Here is a 21,177-nt window from a genome sequence, read left to right as displayed (position 1 = left end):
TATTAAACATAATAAAATGTAACCCCACCAAGCTTACATTAAAAAAGTGTGCCATATTCCTGAATCCACGAGTCGCGGATCCTGCGAGATATGCAGCCTTGTTTTATATGTTGCGTGTTAAGTAATAGCACCATATGCTGCCAGCTATGCATTGGAAAAGAGTATTACCACGAAAGGAGATTATCCTGCAGAAAGGAAAGGAAAGTTTGCTGGTACAAATACTAAGTTGAAGTGCACAACAATAACGTAACCTTACTGACCAAACAAAACATGGACCGCAATTATCTGATACTGACATCACTGGTTAGGTCGTTGACAATGAGATGGACTCAATAAGAACAGTGGTAGGTGCATAATTGGCAGCTCAAATCCAGAGCATGAAACTGTGGTGCTGGATTAAGGGAAGAGAAACGAATAAAGTTTGGCAATATTGATATCAATATGATGAATGAAAAGGGAAAACATGATCTGCACGCAGTGATTGTGCCATTTCCTGCACAGGGTCATGTCAACGCTCTCACGGAATTGGCGCAGCTGTTGGCTATTAGGGGAGTGTTTGTCACTTTCGTCAATACTGAGTGGATACATGAACGCATGGTGGAAGCTTCAAAGAAAGCTAAATCCCCTGTTTGCAAAGGCGATCTGGATTTGGAGCAGCAAGAATGGAGAATTCGTTTTGTGTCAATTCCTGATGGTCTACCGTCCAACCATGGCCGCACCTCCAACACGACAGAGTTACTTCTTTCGCTACAAAAGTTAGGCCCAGCTTTGGAGGACCTCCTAATTACTACTGCTCATGGAAATTCACAACCATTTCCACCCATCACATTCATTATCACAGACGCCATCATGTCCTGCACGGAGCAAGTCGCGAGAAATATGAAATTGCCCAGAGTTATCTTCTGGCCTCTATGTGCTGCTGCCTCCATTTCTCAATGCTACGCCAACTTCCTTCTTTCTGAGGGACACATTCCAGTAAATGGTATGTCTTTCTCTTTGCAGTCTATATCGAATTTTATTTTTTTTGAACATTTTGTCCGTTGAATTTAATTTCTGAATATTTTGTATTGGATAAATAGAAAAGTACACTAGAGCAAAGTTGTAAAAAATTGCCAAAATATACCATACATATTCTTTTTTATTTCTCCATTTCCGTAAATTCAATTTAAACTGGGATAACTATAAATAATTTTAGGTATCCATTTATTTAGGTATTAATTCGAATTGTTTCTTCCGTTAAGACACAGCGTCGTTTTATTTTTCATTTTAATTATATATTTGAGAATTTTATTTTACAGAATTTATCAACGATCATGAAAGATTCATCGCAGGACGCGTTACGTTTTGTGAATTTATTATTCATCGGCCTAGATGTTACTGTTTTGCAAGAATGGTTGAATAATTAGCACAGATCTATTTTAAATATGCATCTAACTTGATATAATTTAAATTTATGTCGTTGATATAATTTAAATGTTTTGTATAGTTATTTAATTTTATTCTTTTTAGATTTGTTTTGTAAAATTTCAACTTTAATGACATAGGGCTCGCATTACACATCATATTGGCCTGTAAAATGAGCAGAGAGGCTCATTGCATCTCAGCTCAGTGACCTTAATTATAATTTCACCTAATAACTATTTTTGTCTGCTCATATTCAAAAGTTTATTTTGATTTGGAAAAACTATACCAAATACAAAATTTTAATTGTTAAATTGATTGAAGAAGAAAGAGTTATGATCAGAATCATGAAAACACAAATACTATAACTAAATATTTGATCTCTACAACTAATTTTGAGCCAAAAAAACCTACACAATATAAACATCCAAAAAGTAAAAACATGATAACTACAAGACATTTAATCAGAGGTACTACAAGACATTTAATGAGAGGTACTAGAATCCATGGTGATTCCCATTTGCTTCTCTAGATATACGAGTATTTGATCCATTGATATCATGTGCCAGTCTTCCTTGATTTCATTCCTATCAACTAAAACTCTTCCCAAATGGAATTTCAAGTGTCAATAAAAATCAATAGTGTATGTGTACTAGTTTTGCAGCCTCTAGTATGTCCTGCATTTAGAACCTAGTCTTCCACCTTTGCCAAAACCTCTATATCAGTGAGAGTCCACCTTTCATCAACTAGTTCATGCTTTGTGTGGGCAACTTCCTCTTGAACCGGTTGAGGAATGAGCTCCCCATATCTGGATGTCAAACCCTCAGCCTACATTTGCACCCTTGAACGCTCACGTTCTTGGTAATATGTGGCACCTCAACATACCCTTGCTCTATGTTGGGGCATGATGAATGTCAATTGACAAAGCAAGTCAACATTGCCAACAAGTTGCCACGTTAAGCTACGATCAACTGATTGTCATTTCTCAAAGAGAATAACAAGAGTGAAGGGGGCTAGGTCTCTTAGGACTAATGAGTCCTTGAGGGCCCTGCATAGTGAAAAGATGCTAGCCAATCAAGAATCCTAAAAAACCTTGAGTAGAGTGCAAATTGGTTGAGTTGCTACTAAGGGCAGCAAAGGAGACTAAGTCGTTAACAGATGGACTATTTGAACTACAAGTTGATAAGGAAAATCTAATTGCTTGTGAATGCCATCCTGGACTACTATTGCTTGGAGCTGATTTGACACTGAGGGAAATGATAAATTTTAACTTGAGAACCCAGGGTGGATGGAAGTTTCACCTCTAACACTAACCGTCTACCATTAAACCACCCACAAGCTTGGATTGCGCATAATCCACAAGGAGGGTGAGGGAAACCACTTGTATTAGCTAACTCTTCTTTGTATCCTCAAGGAAGATACCCCAAGTTTGGCTAACTCTCACCCTAAATAATTGATGATGAGGAGGAGAATGCCAACCTTCACGTGATGGATGTTAAAGAAGAAAAAACCACAAGCTCTGGGTTGATGGATTGCCTCCATTCCTAAGAAGATACACCAGAGCCACACCTTGTACAATTCCAAATAATGATTTCTCGATCATATTATTATGATTTGAAAACAAATGTCTTCCTCCTACAACCAATTGAATATTTATTTGGTGTGAGAGCGTAGATGGATAGGCTCCCCCTGCTAACTAGTACACATTCCATTTACTCCTCCAGATATGCTCATACTGCTTGCCAACCCCATTAACATAAACTCCTTGTAGGAATTAACTTTTGATATTGCGAGACCATGGAGCATTATGCCAAATGGTGTATGTTGCATGACATATATTAAACACTTAAGGGGGTGTGTAGCTATATCCAGCTAGCCCGTGAGGTAGTAGGATGGTAGAAACATGCCTCCCTACCTTAACTTTTTCTTCTTATTATTATTGTTATTTTAATTTTTCAATTAAAGTTTTATTTAAATTAATTTTAATTTAATTAATAAATATATTTTCCAGTTGTGTTAATAAATATTTAACTAGATTCATAAAAAAAATATGAAAAGAAAAAATTCCCTTTTTAAAAAATTAATTTTATTCAATTAATTTTTTTTAAATCTCATATTTATCTCTAAAACTTTATAAAACAAAATAAATTTAAAATATAAAATACAATCTAAAACTATTAAATTTAAGATAAAAAAAAATTGTGAGTGATGTGTCTATTTTGGAACATGGTTTCTCCACAAAATATTTTAAATATTAGTAATAGGGATCTAAAGTTTATCTCAAATGTAGTTATATGTTTCTGTTTTTCAATTTAATTAAAAAGTATTGTAAAATGAAATTAGATTAAATTATATATAAAATATTTCCATTGTGAATGATTTATGTTTTTTTGGACAATATTGTATTGATAAATCAATGTACAATATTGTAACAAGCTTCCATGATAAAATGGATATGAATCTCCATGGTTTAAAATACTTGTTACATGATTTTTAAATGTATATGTATTTAATTCATATATTAATTATTTTAATAATAATAATAATAATAATAATAATAATAAAGTTATGATTTAATTAATTTTTATGTTATTTTAATCTGAATGGGATGACAAATGTGGCAGGGGGTTTGTACTAGACGATGCCACCCAACCTAGAAAATCAGTCAGGGGATGTGGTGCCTACCCCCAATGAATTTCAATGCACATAACACATGAGAATATTGGATATTCAGCAAAAGTTTTCATCCTCAATTGGAAGATGAAGACGATAGGTTGTGGTTGGTGAGGGAAGATGTTGCATTTGTGTGATGCGAGGAGAGGCAATAATTTCACCCATTTTGTTAAATTCAAAACAATGGAATGTTGGAGGCTTGGCTACATACAGAGGGAAGCAAGTGGTGTAGGTTGTGTCGACCCGGCGAGTGATTAGCGAATCTAAACATCGAGCAAGAGGAAGGCGCCTACAAGGTAGTGTTTCCAACCCCTTAGCTGGTCTACTTCCTGCATGCAACTGATGTCCTCCTTCAATCAATGTGGCTTCATCGACTACTTGGTATCATTATGTTTATCCCTCACTTTCCTTCCTTTCAATTAAGTTGGAATTACAACAAGAGGCTTTGTGTTATGTAAAAACAAGATTGTTGGTATTTTCTTTTTCTATCCTCACTCTCTCGTGATGGTTTATCAAAGTGGAGATTTCCCCTTTTGTTGTTTGACAATATTAGAGTGAGTTGTTAAGCCCATTCCCCCAATTCTATTCTAAGCTTTCCATTATCGTCCTCCACCCTATATGACCAGTGTTGGTTCTCTTATTGCCTGGAGATTATCTCATGTTGAGTGGAGTTCCATATTTTTGGTTTTATGATACTTGTGCTGGGATTTTTTGGCTGGGGAACTTGTAGCTGATAGTTCGATCTATTGTTGCTCATTTTTAGTTCCTTTTCCTTCTTTCCTTGGGAAATTATTGGGGTAGAGCCTCAAATTCCTATCTTGTTTGGTGTCTTCTTCCAGTGTTATTAACTCACCCTCTCTACAAATAGAGTTAAAGTACTTTTGGCATGTAGGATTTTGCTTTATCAAAAGGTGGATTTTTAGGTGGTTTATTGACTCTATTGGTGTTGTAAGTTAGGTAAAAATTTTGTGGGTGGTGGAATTTTATAGTCCCTTTCTCACTTCAGGGAGACTTTTAGGTTTGGTTCAAGCTGGATATTTTTTGGGCTTGCACCTTTGCAACTCTCACACATGGGATTGAGACTATTCATTGTCTAGATTCCTTTTCCTAGGAGGACCAACATACCACAACAACATCATTGGGTTCAAAGAGAGGTTGATTAGTATCAAGAGTGGGTCCATTAAGGCCACACCTGTATGCATCATATGTTAGAAGGATTTTCATCTTGGTATCGGGAGCTTACACTGGCCAACTTTTAGGAAGGAATCTCTTGATCTAAGGGAGAATCATCCTCTCATAGGACTAATCTCTCAAACATGGAGGTGATGATTGAATGGGGTTTTGGATCCCATATACAAGACACACAAGGGGTAGGCTCAATCATTACATGCACATTATAGACCTATGAAAATCATATGGTTATCATGCACTCTCTTGAACACTTGCACAAGCATCTGAGGGATCTAGACAAAAGAATTAAGAGGATTGATTGACACCTCAGTATTCCTCTAGTAGCAGGTGAAACAGTGGTATTCCTTTAGTAGCGAGAGGCACCCAAGCATCAAGAGGGATCAAATCTCTTGAGATGCAAGTATTTTGAGATGAAAACAAATAATGAGTCAAAAATATTTTCATTTCTATGATTATAGAAATTAAGGCGTTGGCAATAAAATCACTAATACGCTAGGTCAAAACAGCAATAAAATAAAAATTTAATCAATGATACATAGAGCTCTAAAGAAAGAGGTAAGAAATCACCAAAAAAACAACAAAGAAATTGCAATATCAAAAGAAGAGTATTAAAGAGGAAATAATATATATAGAACAAGAAAAACAAATTCTCAAAGTCAATTTAAGATCCCAAACTCTCCTGATACATCAATGTATGCTCCACCTTTAAATCCTAGGACTAGAGGTAGTTATTTCAAATTATAACGTTGAGATGAACTTTGTTGGACCATCTATGTTATGTCTCTAAAGGAAAGAACTCAATACATAACAACATTTTAGTTTTTTTTTGTCCTAGCAAGTCAAGTTGTTGGGAGAAAGGTTTGCTCTTCCATCTACCTGAGTTCAATTCCGAGATACATGTTTGGCCTATTGTGATGAGGCTAGAAGGATAGGTGCACCCACTAGGTTCATCTCCAAGGGGCATGATTGGCTCATTTTGATAAGGCTAGAAGGGTAAATTCTCCCACTATGAAAGACATGTCTCGATGCTTGCTAAGTCACAATTCATTGCTATGTTTGGTTTGTGGACATTCTTACGAACAATAATACATGACTATACAACTAGAGTAAATTCCTTCCACAAAATGATACCATAGAATATCCTAACAAAAACCACTAAGAACCATATACCTTAAATAAACCCCTAGAAAATACCTAAAATATTAGAAGATCAGTTCCTTATTTCTTCATCGCCAAAACTCCACCTATAAATAAAAAAAACACTAAATCTCACCATCATATCCAAGATCTTGACATGTCAAAAATATTCCCACCAATGCTTGAATAAGGGGATGGTTGATTAAATGTTCATTGTATATTTTCATAATAAAATGATCCCTCAATTACTTGCTTGCATGATAGGAGAGAATTTTAGGTGATGGTTATGACATACCTCTTTCCATTTATTACATGGATAGGTGTGTTTATTTTGGAACAAGAATTCCTATATTTTAATTTAATTATCAATAAATATTCAGTGGATGGTATATTGTTCATATGGATTTAATATTTATGGAATATTTTAGAATATTTTTAGTTGTATACACAAATCAAAGGTTCAGATTTATCTCCGAAATAGTTATTCCTTTTTTTACTTTTTAATTAAATTAATTAATTAAAAAACTCTCATATGAGCTGGTGTCATCTAAAATGATTAAAGGTTTTTTGGGTATGCACTATTGATAAGCCATGGTATTGCGACAAATTCTATTTAAAATTAAGAATCTCATGAGTGAGGGCGAATCTCCATGATTGAGAATTTTGTTACATGTTTATCTTCTAATGTATAAATTTTAATTTGTATATTAATTCTTTTTATAATTAATATATTAATAATTTATATAAAGTTATAATTTAGTTAATTTTTTAAGTTTTGGCAACTTGAAATGTATCACAAGTGTTTGGATGTTTATCATGGATTGATGCCTATGGACATTTACCAACATTTAATGCCAATAGGCATGTCTATTTCGGAATAGGCTTTCCAAAATTTTAATTCAATTATATGTAATTATTAGGTGGTTGGAAGAGATTTAATCTCGAGAGAATATGCTAGAACATTCATATTTGTATTCATAGATTGAGGATTAATATTTATTTCCAAATTAGTTATGTTTTTCTATTTTTTTTATCTCAAATTAATTAATAAAAGAAAACGTCATATCAATGTGTCATATTTGGCATGTGGTATTGATAAGCCATGATATTGTATCAAAATTTGTTTACATGCCAAGAATTTCTATGTTAAAGTGAGATGAATATCTATGGTTAAGAATATTCTTTAAATCATGTATTAATTGTTTTTATAATTAATAATTATAATAATTTAATTTAGATAGTTCTTATTTGTTTTTGGAATTATGTGTCGTGAAGTAAATGTTTTAACGTGTATCATAGATTGATACCTATTAACATTTACTAGTCATTTAATTTATATGGGTGTGATAGTTTATATGAATATATCATAAATAAGTATTTGTATGCTTATCATGGATGGATATCTATCAACATTTTCAAACCATTTTATTTATATAACTACACTAATATATATATATATATATATATATATATATATATATATATATATAATCTTTTATTTGCATTTTATTTTCTTTGCAATATCCCTCGTGCGGCATGTCATTTTAAGTAGTTTCTCTGTGTTATTAGTCCTTAGCTAGGTAGGAATCTAGGAATCGATTTGCCTATTGACTATTATTAATTTTGGACTAAGCATGGCAAGTTATAATGCTTAACTTTATAAATGATTAAAGTATTTTTTATTTTAATTTAAAAAAAATTGTTATCATTTCATTTTCCTAACATTTGTCCTAGGTTGCCCATGAAAATTTCTCACCACTAGAACTCACCAATTTTCACAGAATTTCGTAATATAATTATATAAATTGATAAAAGTTAATAGATATATAAATGTATATTATTAACGTGATAGTTAAAGTCTTCCCCAAGCTTTCAACCAAATCGTACCACAGTTTGTTATTTTGTTAATGTAACTGAAAGCCTATTTCTTTCCTGTTAATCATGATGCCAAGGGCTTTAATCGAATCAAATCATGTGGAAATGATGGAATTATTTCCATTAAGAATTGGTTTAGGTTCAAATAAAAGTATGAAAAGATATTACTGTGCCTTTTGCTATAGACCAAACGGATCTGGTTTCGAGGTATTTTTATGTCCAGACCTTAAGATTTACAACGCATATGCAGATGAAGGTATTTGAACTTTACTACTAAGCACTTTGTGTGTTGCAAATGTCTCCTTGACTTTCCATGTTGTCTTATTGTCTGCTACATGAATAGTTAGGATCTACATTAGCTTCATATAAGCACAAAAATGGCCACAACAATCTTGATCATATGTCTAACTTGATAACTCTGGTTGCCTTCTCATCTACAAATAGGACTTTGTGTCGAACAGACATGCTTCTCTGAAGAAAATTTTAAAACTTGTAGAAACTCATGCACAATGATTTCTTTGATGGCTTCTCCTAATAGGGTTTTTCTTTGTGTGCCTTTTTAGGTCTTCCACCTCTGCATGCTTCTTTAATGCCTTGACTTCGTGATTATCAAATTTCATTGCAAAGAGTTAGTGCACAATAAAGTTATATTTTCATTCTTAGCGGCTCCTACTTTACTATCATGATTTACATTGCTGAATCCAAAAGATTATTACCAGAGGAAGGCAAGTTGTGTCCTCTCGCGATGAAAATATTCAATGCGTTTCGATAACTTTCTTATGTCACTGCATTTCGTGAGATTCCATGACAGAGAGTTTTATATATGTGAAGAAGATTACACGAGAAGAAAAGATAGAAGCCCACACTTTGTACTGCTAAATATGAAGATAAAATCTTGAAATTCTACCATCAATGATATCAAAACATTAATTCATACTCCAATAAAGTGGTTTTGAATGTTAAGCAGGACTGGAATGTTTTTTATTCTTATTTTTCTTTAGCAATACTTATTTGTGTTGTTTATGGGGAATGGTGCAAAAATGAATATGTGATGTTTATGTTTAAAAGTCAGTGTAGCTTTAATATTTTATATAATTATTTATTCATTGATGTGAGTTGTAATATTGTATTTTAATTATAATATACTTTGTGTAGTTTATGTTTAAAATTTATTGTATTTTTAATATTTTATATGATTATTTATTTATTTTTTGGTGTGTAAGTTTGGATGATTTTTTTCATTCATTTTCAAGAAAAACAAGTAGGTTCTACATTCATATCTATTTGGTTAAGTGGCCTCAACTTGCCCATTGGGAAACCAGGTTTATTGGCCACCTTACCGCATTATAAGCCATCCAAAAACAAAAGAGTTTGAGACTATATATCATAGCTATATAGGCCTGACTGTCCTTAATTCTCCTAGTGACGAAATAACTAAGACAAAACATCAAAGTTTGCAAATCATTCATTTATACATAGAAAAATGTAAAAGTCCAAACTATGCAAGTCATGCTGCTACTGGTCGGATGAGTTCATGCGTGTTGGGTCTTTTGCACTAGAACCTGACAATTTGGTCTAAGGGAGGCATGGAAAATGCTTCTCTATGCAACCAAGGCGGGCATTTTGTTGTTGAATCTAGGATTGAATGGGCTGAAATTCCTTGTGAATTTCCTAGAATTTTGTTTTAGCCTTGGAAGGTCTAGTAGAGGAAGTCACCAAGGCTCTAGCCATAATATTCTTCATCAACCAATAAAGATAAAAAATTATTGATATTGAGAGGAGTAGCCTCTTGAATATCCAAGGTCCGTCATAAGATCCCGCCATTCCTCCATATCTAGATCCACTATTTCTGCCTATTGATTTAAATCAACTTCCCACTCAAAAATTAGCTGGCGAATTTGTGGTTGAGTATTGGCATGGTAGGCTGGAGAAGCTTCTCGAGTTAGAATTGAGCTGGATCTACGACCCGTCCCCTAGCTAGACGTGCTTGGTGTTGGCTTCCTCCTTACCTCTGACCACTATCCTAATTCCTCTCGCAGCCTCCCCTTGTCGATTTATCTCTATCAAAGAAAAAAATAGCCATTTTGAAGTTATGACAACCACAAAGGTAATGGAATAACCTGAAATCAAAAGCCAAGACTACTAGCTCGGGGAGACAACCTTGCTTAGGGTCCTAGCGCAAACAATGAGAGTTCGAATATGTAGAATTGAAACAACAGAATACAACATGATTATGAGCATGAAGACTATAAACCATATGTTTCACCACGATAATGAACTGGGTTTGTCGAAACAGGCCTTTCACGGCAACCCATGGCTCCTCGAGCGTTCTTGAAGCAAGACCCAATGTCCATTCAAGATTTTCCTTTTCGAGGAATCCCGTTTTCATATTAGGCAATAGGTACATCAAAGATACTAAATAATAGACAAAATATCCCATGCAAGAAGTGCACACCAAATTCCATTGTTCAAACCAAAAATGCATGCACATCCTAGGAAGCAAAATTCCATAACAAACATAGATACTTCTATTATATTCAAAGAACCCATTAGAGTAAACTATTCTTGCCTCCCTAATTTCATGAAAGGTTTCCTTTCTGACCCAAGACATCATCTCAAAGACATGGCTCTAGCGAGGTATTAGAGTGTAGAGAATCTCAGGGATAAGGGCATGAATGAAAAATGCAGAGTTAACATACCCGCAACTATCGTTTGTTGGGAAGAGGGTGAAGCCATCTGCACCTGGATGGCTAACCTGTTGAGATGCCTTCATTGGCAACCTGGAGATTGCAATCAACCCTGAAACAATACCTCCAAACCAAGTTATGCTTGCTGCAAAAGATCTCGATGATAAGATATCTCATTGATCACTTCATTCCCATTTAATATCTATCATGCACTTTGCCACCTTGCACTTGAACGCGAGGGTGCGAGCGCCGGCAATTGACCACCCACTGTCCTTTCCCATTACTCGTCTAGCCATGGCACAGATCCCATCAGTGCTTGGTTATCATCTCTCACCCCAACTAGGGAGATTATTTATTCATTTAAATATATAGATGTGAGTTGTAATATTATATTTTAATGTTTTAATTATAACATTAAAAGTAAAATTTGGTTATTACATGGAGGAAGATATAATAGAGGTCCACACTTTGTCTTGCTAGATATAAACATAACATGTTGAAATTCTATGGTATCAAAACATTATTCTGTACTAGATTTGAATATTTTTTCCAATTTTTTTTCTTTTGTAATATTTAACTGGCTTTGTTCTTTATATGTTTAAAAATTTATATATTATTTATTTATTTGAATTTTAACATTTTAAGTAAAATTTGGTTTCTAAATTTGTTATTATTATTTATTTAAAAGAGAAATTTGTAATTAGGGATTTGGCAATCTAACGATTAGGGAATTGTCAATCTACCACTGAGTCATTGCAAATGCAACTAGGTCATCACAAATTAAAAGCTGAAAAAGAATATTATTTATTATTAAAATAAATAAATTAGAATTTAACTAACATATTTTTTTATATAATATGCATACACAATGTGAAATATCACAGCTAAATAAATTATAATGTCCTTATTTAGCTTCCCATTATTTCAAGATAAAAAATGTAATAATATTATATTAATAATATTAATCTCATATCTTATCTTTATAATTTTATTTATTATTGATAATTATTTTAAAATAAAAATAATTTATTATTAAAAATAAAAAAGTTTATGAAAAAATGCATGGAGAAACTTTAATGTCCGACTAAATAGTTGACCCATCTTCAAGGATCACAAATTTAAAAATTCGATCTTCATGAACTGTAAATTTGAAAATTCATGATTAAAGATTACACACCCTTATTTCTGATTTATTAATTTATTATTTTCAAACTTACCATCTTTGAAAATGAGTAAAGTGTAAAAATCTTTATTCCAAAATTATTTTTTATTATTCTCTCCTTTAATCCCTTCTAAAAATAAACTTTTGATTACTTAAAAAACTATTAATTTCTATTTATTAACTTGGTAGGTGAACAAAGTTATTTATTATTAAAAAAATTAATATTATTAATTATTACTTTCATCTTCGATTGTCTTATAAAGTGAGTTTTGGGTGACTTAAGGATACAAAATTATGAATCTTCTTCTATTCGACTTATCCAGATTTTTAAAAACATAAATTAATTTAATTAATATTAATTATCTATTAAATTTAAAATTAAAATAAATTTATAAGAAAGGATTGATTATTACTCTTATCTTTAATTTTTCACGTTTACAGTAATCTTTTTGGGATTTATGTATTTACGATGTATATCGAGCTAATCCTCGTAGAAACCTAAATGCTTTTCATTTGCTCTGCAAAGATAATGATTATACTCTCTTTGATTATACTATCTTTGTGACTTGTTCAGTAAGGGAAGCCAGAAATCAAGAAAAACTCATCACTTGCCTTCCGGGCAACATCCCACCATTGAAGCCAACCGACCTGATTTACCGGAAAGCAGACCACGATCCTTCGGGCATTCGTTTAAATATCTTTCTTTACGAATCACAGAAGCAAAGCAAAGGCGACTATGTATTAGTGAACACGTTCGAGGAACTCGAAGGGAGGGATGCAATAACAGCACTCTCTTTGAATGGCTGTCCTGCCTTGGCCATTGGACCTCTTTTTCTTCCCAATTTTTTACAGGGAAGGTGTTCGTGCAGCAGTCTGTTGGAGGAGGAGGAAAGCTGCCTCACATGGCTCGATATGCAACAACCGCGATCAGTTATATACGTTTCCTTTGGGAGCATGGCTGCGAAATCACAGCAACAGCTAGAACAGCTAGCGCTAGGGCTAGAGGGCAGCGGACAACCTTTCTTGTGGGTTCTTTGTTTCGATATCGCAGCAGGCCAGGTTGCGATTTTACCCGACGGCTTTGAAGAACGAACAAAGGAGCGGGCACTGTTTGTGAGGTGGGCACCACAGTCAAAAGTACTTGCCCATGTCTCTGTGGGATTGTTCCTCAGACACGGAGGATGGAACTCTATGTTGGAGGCAATGAGCATGGGAGTTCCAGTAGTGGGATTCCCATATGCTGCTGATCAGTTCCTTAACTGCAGATTCGCCAAGGAGGTATGGGAAATCGGCCTAGCTTTCCAGGATGTGGAGGTAGATAACCAAAAGGTGGTCATGAAAGAAGAGGTGGAGGATGTTATGAGGAGAATGATGACAACACCCGAAGGAAAGAAGATGAGAGACAATGTTCTCAGGCTGAAGGAGTCCGCAGTGAAGTCCATCCTCCCCGGAGGATCTTCCTTCCTGAATTTAAACACTTTTGTAAAAGACATGATGACGATGAGTAAAGCAGTCCAATCCGAAAATGAAACCATGTGACTCGGTTTTCAGAATATGCCATAAAAATAAATGGAGATTTGAGAATAAGGTGATGATCACTATCAAAATTTGTGCTGAATCTTTGGATACCTGTCCCGTTTCACTCACCTCTGTGTTCACTGGGATGCGGAGGGCTTTAAAGCCTCTCATGTTTCACTCTCCTCTGTGTTCACTGGGTGAATGCCCGTAATACTCTTCTCAACAAAAGAATTTTTTGGCTTTTGAAAAATATATTTTTAACGTTTTTTTTGTTAATAGACATTTTATGTTATATATATGGCTCACATAAATGTTATGGTCAGCCTCACTATAAATAACTTCATTAATTTTAAGGCTTTCTTAGTTGTCCATCACATGATCCAGTAAATGTTCCAACTCTCCTGTATCATATGGAGATACCATGGTAAAAATTTTAAATAGGGAGATTTATTTTTAATTATGAGATTTTTAATTTTAAATAGCTTTTTGTTGTAATATAAAGGTTTAAATATTATGATATTTTTTGCTGTAATATTATGATCTGATATGATGATTTATCAATATTGTATGTTCAAAAAGTTTAAAATCCATGAAACTTATTTATATTATATTTTTTAATTAATTAATTTAATTAAAAAATTTAAAAAGTATTATTAAAAAATTTTAAAAGACAATAATCACTTTTGATTTGTGTATATTACTAAAAATATTCTAAAATATTTTATATAGATTAAATCCATATTATCCATCTAATAATTATTATTGATAAGTAAATTCAAACTATTAAATTCAAATTTTGGAAATCTTGTTTAAAAAAAACACGCCTACCAATGTAGTTAATAGAAATAAATGTGGCATATCCATCACCTAAAATGTTATCTTGACATGAAAGCAAATAGTTGAGATGTTATTTTTTCGTGCAAGTAGTTCATGGAAAATTTTATTATGAAAGGTTATAGTGAAAGTTTAATCAACCTCCCCTTTTTCGACATGTCAAAATCTTGGATACGATAATGAGAACCAATGCTTTTCTATTATTTATAGGTGGAGTTTTAGTGATGAAGAAATTAGAAATTGATCTTTGTTTAATATGTTAGGTAGTTAGGTAGTTATTAGTTGTTTTGCTTCTGAGTGGTTTTGGTGAGGATATTCTATGACATTTTTAGGTGGAAGACATTTACTCTAGTTGTGTAGTCATGTATTATTGTTTGTAAGAATGTCTACAAGTCAAATATAGCAATGACTTGTGACTTAGCAATTGTTGAGAAACATCCTTCATAGTGTGGGCGCTTACACTTCTAGCCTTATCACAATGGGCCAAACATGTCCCTTGGATTTGAACCCAGTGGGCATACCTACCCTTTTAGACTCATCACAATGAACTGAACCCAACTAGATGGAAGAACACACCTAGCTCCCAACAACTCAAGCTGCCAAGACAAGATAAACTAGCATGTTGTTATATATTAAGTTCTTTTCATTAGACACTTAAAATAGATGGTCCAGTAAAGTTTATCTCAACATTATAATTTTAAATAACTACATCTAATCCTAGAATAGCTAATATTGATGTATGAAAAGAGTTTGAGATCTTAAATTGACTTTGAGAACTTTGTTTTGTTAGTTCTATATATGTTATTTCCTCTTTAATACTCTTCATTTGACACTACAATTTCTCATATTTTTTTTTTACTTCTCACCTCTCTCTTTAGAGCTCTATGTACCATTATTTGAATTTTTATTTTTCTTGTTATTTTGACTTATCAATAATTTCATTATCAATGCCTTATTTTTGGGTCATTATATGTCTACTATTTTCCAAAACTTAATTCTTTTGCTTCTTAAACTAATTATCCCTTCATCTACTTTTCCACTAAAAGTTAAACCACGTCTCCACTTCTCTTTTTGCCTTTAGCTAATTTTTCAAACCATCAATTTTATATGTGACTTAAAAATTTAACCCCATCCATATATGCACACATAAAATTATAGAAAACAAAAGAAGTTAGTGATTCTTGGTTGAGATGCCTAGATGAATACTAAAATTTTAAAATGAGAGTTCAAGATAAGCATAGATTCATCTATAATGGATTTTTAGATTTATTAGAAAAAGCTAATCTTTGTTTTCAATGGCATCACCTCATCTTGCATTGTACATACATAAAACATAAACATTGAAATGTAAAATGTTTTTTCATTAGCTAAAAATAACCAATTCCACTCTTACCTCCCCCAACTTTATTTTAAATTATTATTATTTATAATTATAAAAATAATTAACACATACATATATATATATTAATAATAATAATAATAATAAAATTAAACACATATTAAACTAAATATAAATTTTAATTATTTAAAATAAATTTAAAGATATCTAATCAAATTATATAAACTATACAACTGTTTCCGACTAATCTATACGAAATTTTTTACTAAAATTGATAGAAAAATATGACTTCAAATGTTAAAATACGATTAGCCTGTCCCGTTGCTTTCCCAAACAAAAAAACGACCAAGTCGTAAATTCAAAATCCAACCGACAGCTGACAAAAGCGGGAGGGTGACATGAAAGGCCTCTGGGGTAACGGAACTAAAGTTCAGAGGATTTTGCTGGGTAAGAGGAAAATGGTATGCTATTAAAATAGTCAATAGGTATAGAGAGCAGGGATAGAAATTGACAGGCAAATTATTTGTTTTGAATGAATAAATGCAATAAAAATGAATAAATCTACGCTAGAAAGTAGATTCCTGTCGCAATGGTCCTTATTAGCCACGGGAAAGAAAGCTTGGCGCATGTGGTATACGTGGCTTATCTTATCTTTATCCATGTGCTTCCATTCATCATTGCCTCTGTATTTAGCATAAAAGAGTAACTGCGTATATATGAGAAATCAGGGGCGATGCACCCACTTAATCTCCACATATAATATTAACGTCTGCTTTAAGCAAAAGAAGCAAATATATATTTGGAAAGTCAGAGAAACAAAGCATGGAATTGCTCTAGCCGAGAATCGTGAATGAAATAAAACAATAAACTTTCGTAATTGATATTATAGTCTTCTGCACGGTGATTATCGTGCATAAAATTGCGGGGAATGATTCAAATTGAACTTTTTAAAATATTCATTTAAAAACCAATTTTTAAAAAATTAAAAAAATAGTAGTAAAAATATTATAAAATCTTAAAAGAAAAATCACTTTTTCAATTGCCCATCAATTTCCAATTTTTAAATACTTAATAAACATGGTATTTTTAATATTAAATAAAGATAGGTGTGAATGATGAGAATGAGATTGATTTAGGAAAGTTTGTTGGCAAGTTGCCATTGATGACAAATAGCAAGTTGAAGTGCACAAAACAAAACATGGACCGCAATTATTTGATACTGACATCACTGCTTAGGTCGATGACAATGAGATGTAGGTGCATAATTCGCAGCTCAAGTGCAGAGCAAGAAACTGTGGTGCTGGATTAAGGGAAAGAAACGAATAAAGTTGGGCAATATTGATACGAATATGACGAATCAAGAGGGGAAACATGCTCTGCACGCAGTGATTGTGCCAATTCCTGCACAGTGTCATGTTAATGCTCTCATGGAATTGGCGCAGCTGTTGGCTAGTAGGGGAGTGTTTGTCACTTTCGTCAATACTGAGTGGATACATGAACGCATGGTGGAAACTTCAAAGAAACCTAAATCTCCTGTTTCCAAAGGCGATCTAGATTTGCAGCAGCAAGGAGGGAGAATTCGTTTTCTGTCCATTCCTGATGGTTTACCGCCTAACCATGGCCGCATCTCCAACACGACCGAGTTATTAATTTCGCTGCAAAAGTTAGGCCCTGCTTTGGAGGACCTGCTTACCACTGCTCATGTCCTGCACGGAGCAAGTCGCCAGCAATATGAAATTGCCCAGAGTTATCTTCTGGCCTCTGTGTGCTGCTGCCTCCATTTCTCAATGCTACAGCAATTTGCTTGCTTCTGAGGGACACATTCCAGTAAATGGTATGTTTTTCTCTTTGCAGTCTATATCCAGTATAGATTTTTCTTTTTAACATTTAGTCCATTGAATTTAATTTCTGAATATTTTGAATTGGATAAATAGAAAAGTATACCAGAGCAAAGTTGTGAAAAAATCCCAAATATGCCATACATATTCTTTTTTATTTCTCCGTTTCCGTAAATTCAATTTAAACTGGGATAACTATAAATAATTTTAGGTGTCCATTTATTTAGGTATTAATTTGAATCGTTTCTTCCGTTAAGTATGCCGTAAAACTGCTTCTGCTTGACTAAGAGCTCGTCTTTCTCGGACGTAAGGAAACAGGTTAACGGCCCAAAACCCAGAGGCATCTGGCAGGAGTGAAAGCCTGCTCCCTTACGGACCACCAGCGGGTTATTACAGGTGGCGTGGTTTTCCTTGATAACAGTGATGAGTCAAACCTACATTCGCGGATAGCAGCCAGAGATGGCTGTCCTCACTGTTGGTTTGACACCTGAGTTTGATAGGTTTTGCCACCTTCCGAAAAAAAAAAAAAAAAATGCGAAGTGTTGTTTTATTTTTCATTTTAATTATATATTTGAGAAATTTATTTTACATAATTTATCCACGATCATGAAAGATTCATCGTAGGACGCGATACGTTTTGTGAATTTAGTTTTACAGAATTTAACAGTGATCTTACAGGATTAACTGGTGGACACTTTACGTCTTGCGAGAATTGTTGAATAATTTCACCTAATAAGTATTTTTTCTTCTGATTAGAGATATACATTTATCTGTACGGGAGTTTATTTTGGTTTGGAAAAACTATACCAAATACAAAATTTTAATTGTTGTATTGATTCCAGAAGAAAGAGCCGTGGTCAGGATCATGAAAACAAAAATACTATAACTAATTATTTGGTCTCTACAACTATTTTTGAGCTAAAAAACTACACAACATAAACATCCAAATAGTAAAAACATGATAACTACAGACATTTAATTAGAGGTATAAAATCCATGGTTGTTGTAATATGGGATTCTTGTTGTTGTCTGGGGAGTAAGTGGGATGCCGACATGCGAGTATTTGATCCATTGACATCATGTGCTTCTGTAAGTGGGATATCTTTTTTTGATTTCGTTCTTATTAACTAAAACTCTTCTCACATGAAATTTCAAGTGTCAATAAAAATCAGTAGTGTACTTGTATTAGTTGCAGAGGCTTCTAGTATGTCCTGCATTTGGAATCTAGTCTTCCACCTTTGTCAAAACTTTATATCAATGAGAGTGCACCTTTCATCAACTAGTTCACGCTTTGTGTAGGCAACTTCCTCTTGAACCGGTTGAGGAATGAGCTCCCCATATCTGGATGTCAAACCCTCAGCCTACATTTGCACCCTTGAACGTTCACGTTCCTGGTAATATGTAGCATCTCAAAATACTCTTGCTCTATGTTGGGGCATGATGAATGTCAATTGAAAGAGAAAGTCCACACTACCAACAAGTTGCCACGTTAAGCTATGTTCAACTGATCGTCATTTCTCAAAGAGAATAACGAGACTGAAGGGGGCTAGGTCTCTGAGCACTGATGAGTCCTTGAGGGCCCCGCATAGTGCAAAGATGCTAGCCAGTTAAGAATCCTAAAAAGCCTTGAGTAGAGTAGTGTGCAGATTGGTTGAGTTGCTACTGTGGAAGCAAAGGACACTAAGTCGTCAACAGATGGACTATTCGAACTATAAGTTGATAAGAAAATTCTAATTGCTTGTTGATGCCACCCCGGACTACTGGTGCTTAGAGGTGATTTGACACTGACGGAAACGATAAAATTTAACTTGAGAACCGAGGGTGGATGGAAATTTCACCTCCAACCCTACCCGTTTACCATTAAACCACCCACAAACCTTGGATTGTTTATAATCCACAAGGACGGGTGAGGGAAACCACTTGTATTAGCTAACTCTTCTTTGTATCCTCGAGGAAGAGACCCAAGTTTAGCTAACTCTCACCCTAAATAATTGATGAGAAGGAGAATGCCAACATTCACGTGACGGATTGCCTCCATTCCTAAGAAGATACACCAAAGCCACACCTTGTACATTGCCAAATAATGATTTATCGATCATAGTATTATGATTTGAAACCAAATGTCTTCCTCCTACGGCCAACTGAAAGTTGCTTTGGTGTGAGAGCGTGAATTGATAGGCTCCCCTTGCTACCTAGTACACATTCTATTTACTCCTCCAGATATGCTCATACTGCTTGCCGACCCCGTTAACATAAACTCTTTGTAGGAATTAACTTTTGATATCGTCGGACGATGGAGCATTATGCCAAATGGTGTATGTTGCATGACATATATTAAACACGGGGTGTGTGGCAAGCCCATGAGCTAGCCAGTAGGATGGTAGCAACATGTCTCCCCACCTCAACTTTTTTTTTTTTTTTTTCCGAAGGTGGCAAAATCTATCAAACTCAGGTGTCAAACCAACAGTGAGGACAATCATCTCTGGCTGCTATCCGCCAATGTCGATTTGACTCATCACCGTTATCAAGGAAAACCACGCCACCTGTAATAACCCGCTGGTGGTCCGTAAGGGAGCAGGGTTTCACTCCTGCCAGATGCCTCTGGGTCTTGGGCCGTTAACCTGTTTCCTTACGTCCGAGAAAGACGAGCTCTTAGCCAAGCAGAAGCAGTTTTACGGCATACTCCAGGCCGACTCCCCACCTCAACTTATTATTATTGTTATTTTAAATTTTTTATTAATTAATTTGTATTTAAATTAATTTTAATTTAATTAATAAATATTTAATTAGATTCATAAAAAATATGAAAAATAAATTTTCACCCTTTAAAAAAAATATTTTTATTCAATTATTTTTTTAAATCTCATATTTATTTTTAAAACTTTATTAAAAAATAAATTTAAAATATAAAATGCAATCTAAAACTATTAAATTTAAGATAAAAAATTGTGAGTGATGTGTTTATTTTGGAACATGGTTTTTCCACAAAATATTTTAAATAGTAGTAAGAGATAGAAAGTTAAAGTTTATTTTAAAGGTAGTTATACTTTTTTGTTTTTTCAATTTAATTAAAAAATATTGAAAAAGAAATTAAAATAAATAATATATAAAATGTTTTCATTGTGAAATGATTTATTTTTTTTTGGACAATCTTGTATTGATAAATCGATGTACAGTATTATAACAAACCTCCATAATAAAATGAGTATGAATCTCCATGGTTTAAAATACTTGTTACATGGTTTTTAAATGTATATGTATTTAACTCATATATTAATTATTTTAATAATAATAAAGTTATGATTTAATTAAATTTTATGTTATTTTACTCTGAATGGGGTGATAAATGTGGCAGTGGGTGTCTACTAGACAATGCAACCTAAGTTAGAAAATGAGTCAAGAGATGTGGCGCTCACCCCCAATCAAGTTCAATGCACATAACACATGAGAATATTGGATATTGAGCAAGATTTTTCATCCTCATTGGAAGATGAAGATGATAGGTTGTGGCTGGTGAGGGAA

The 21,177-nt window shown here is 33.6% G+C and overlaps 1 protein-coding gene across 1 annotated transcript; it reads left to right on the top strand.

Moving 5' to 3' along the window:
- Window positions 1-343: 343 nt before the first annotated feature.
- Window positions 344-13,937, top strand: LOC149189258 (UDP-glycosyltransferase 85A8-like). The gene is made up of 2 exons (XM_089413177.1): window positions 344-982; window positions 12,701-13,937. The coding sequence occupies exons 1-2, from the start codon at window positions 442-444 to the stop codon at window positions 13,663-13,665; spliced, it is 1,506 nt and encodes a 501-aa protein (XP_089269303.1). The 5' UTR covers window positions 344-441; the 3' UTR covers window positions 13,666-13,937.
- The last annotated feature ends 7,240 nt before the right edge of the window (window positions 13,938-21,177 follow it).

Source organism: Pinus tabuliformis, chromosome 3_1 (genome assembly GCF_031772625.1).
Source record: "Pinus tabuliformis cultivar Carrire ecotype Pingquan chromosome 3_1, CPIR1, whole genome shotgun sequence".
Lineage (NCBI taxonomy): Eukaryota > Viridiplantae > Streptophyta > Pinopsida > Pinales > Pinaceae > Pinus > Pinus tabuliformis.
Note: the sequence above shows the minus strand (reverse complement) of the source record. Positions and strands in the feature narration are given on the sequence as shown.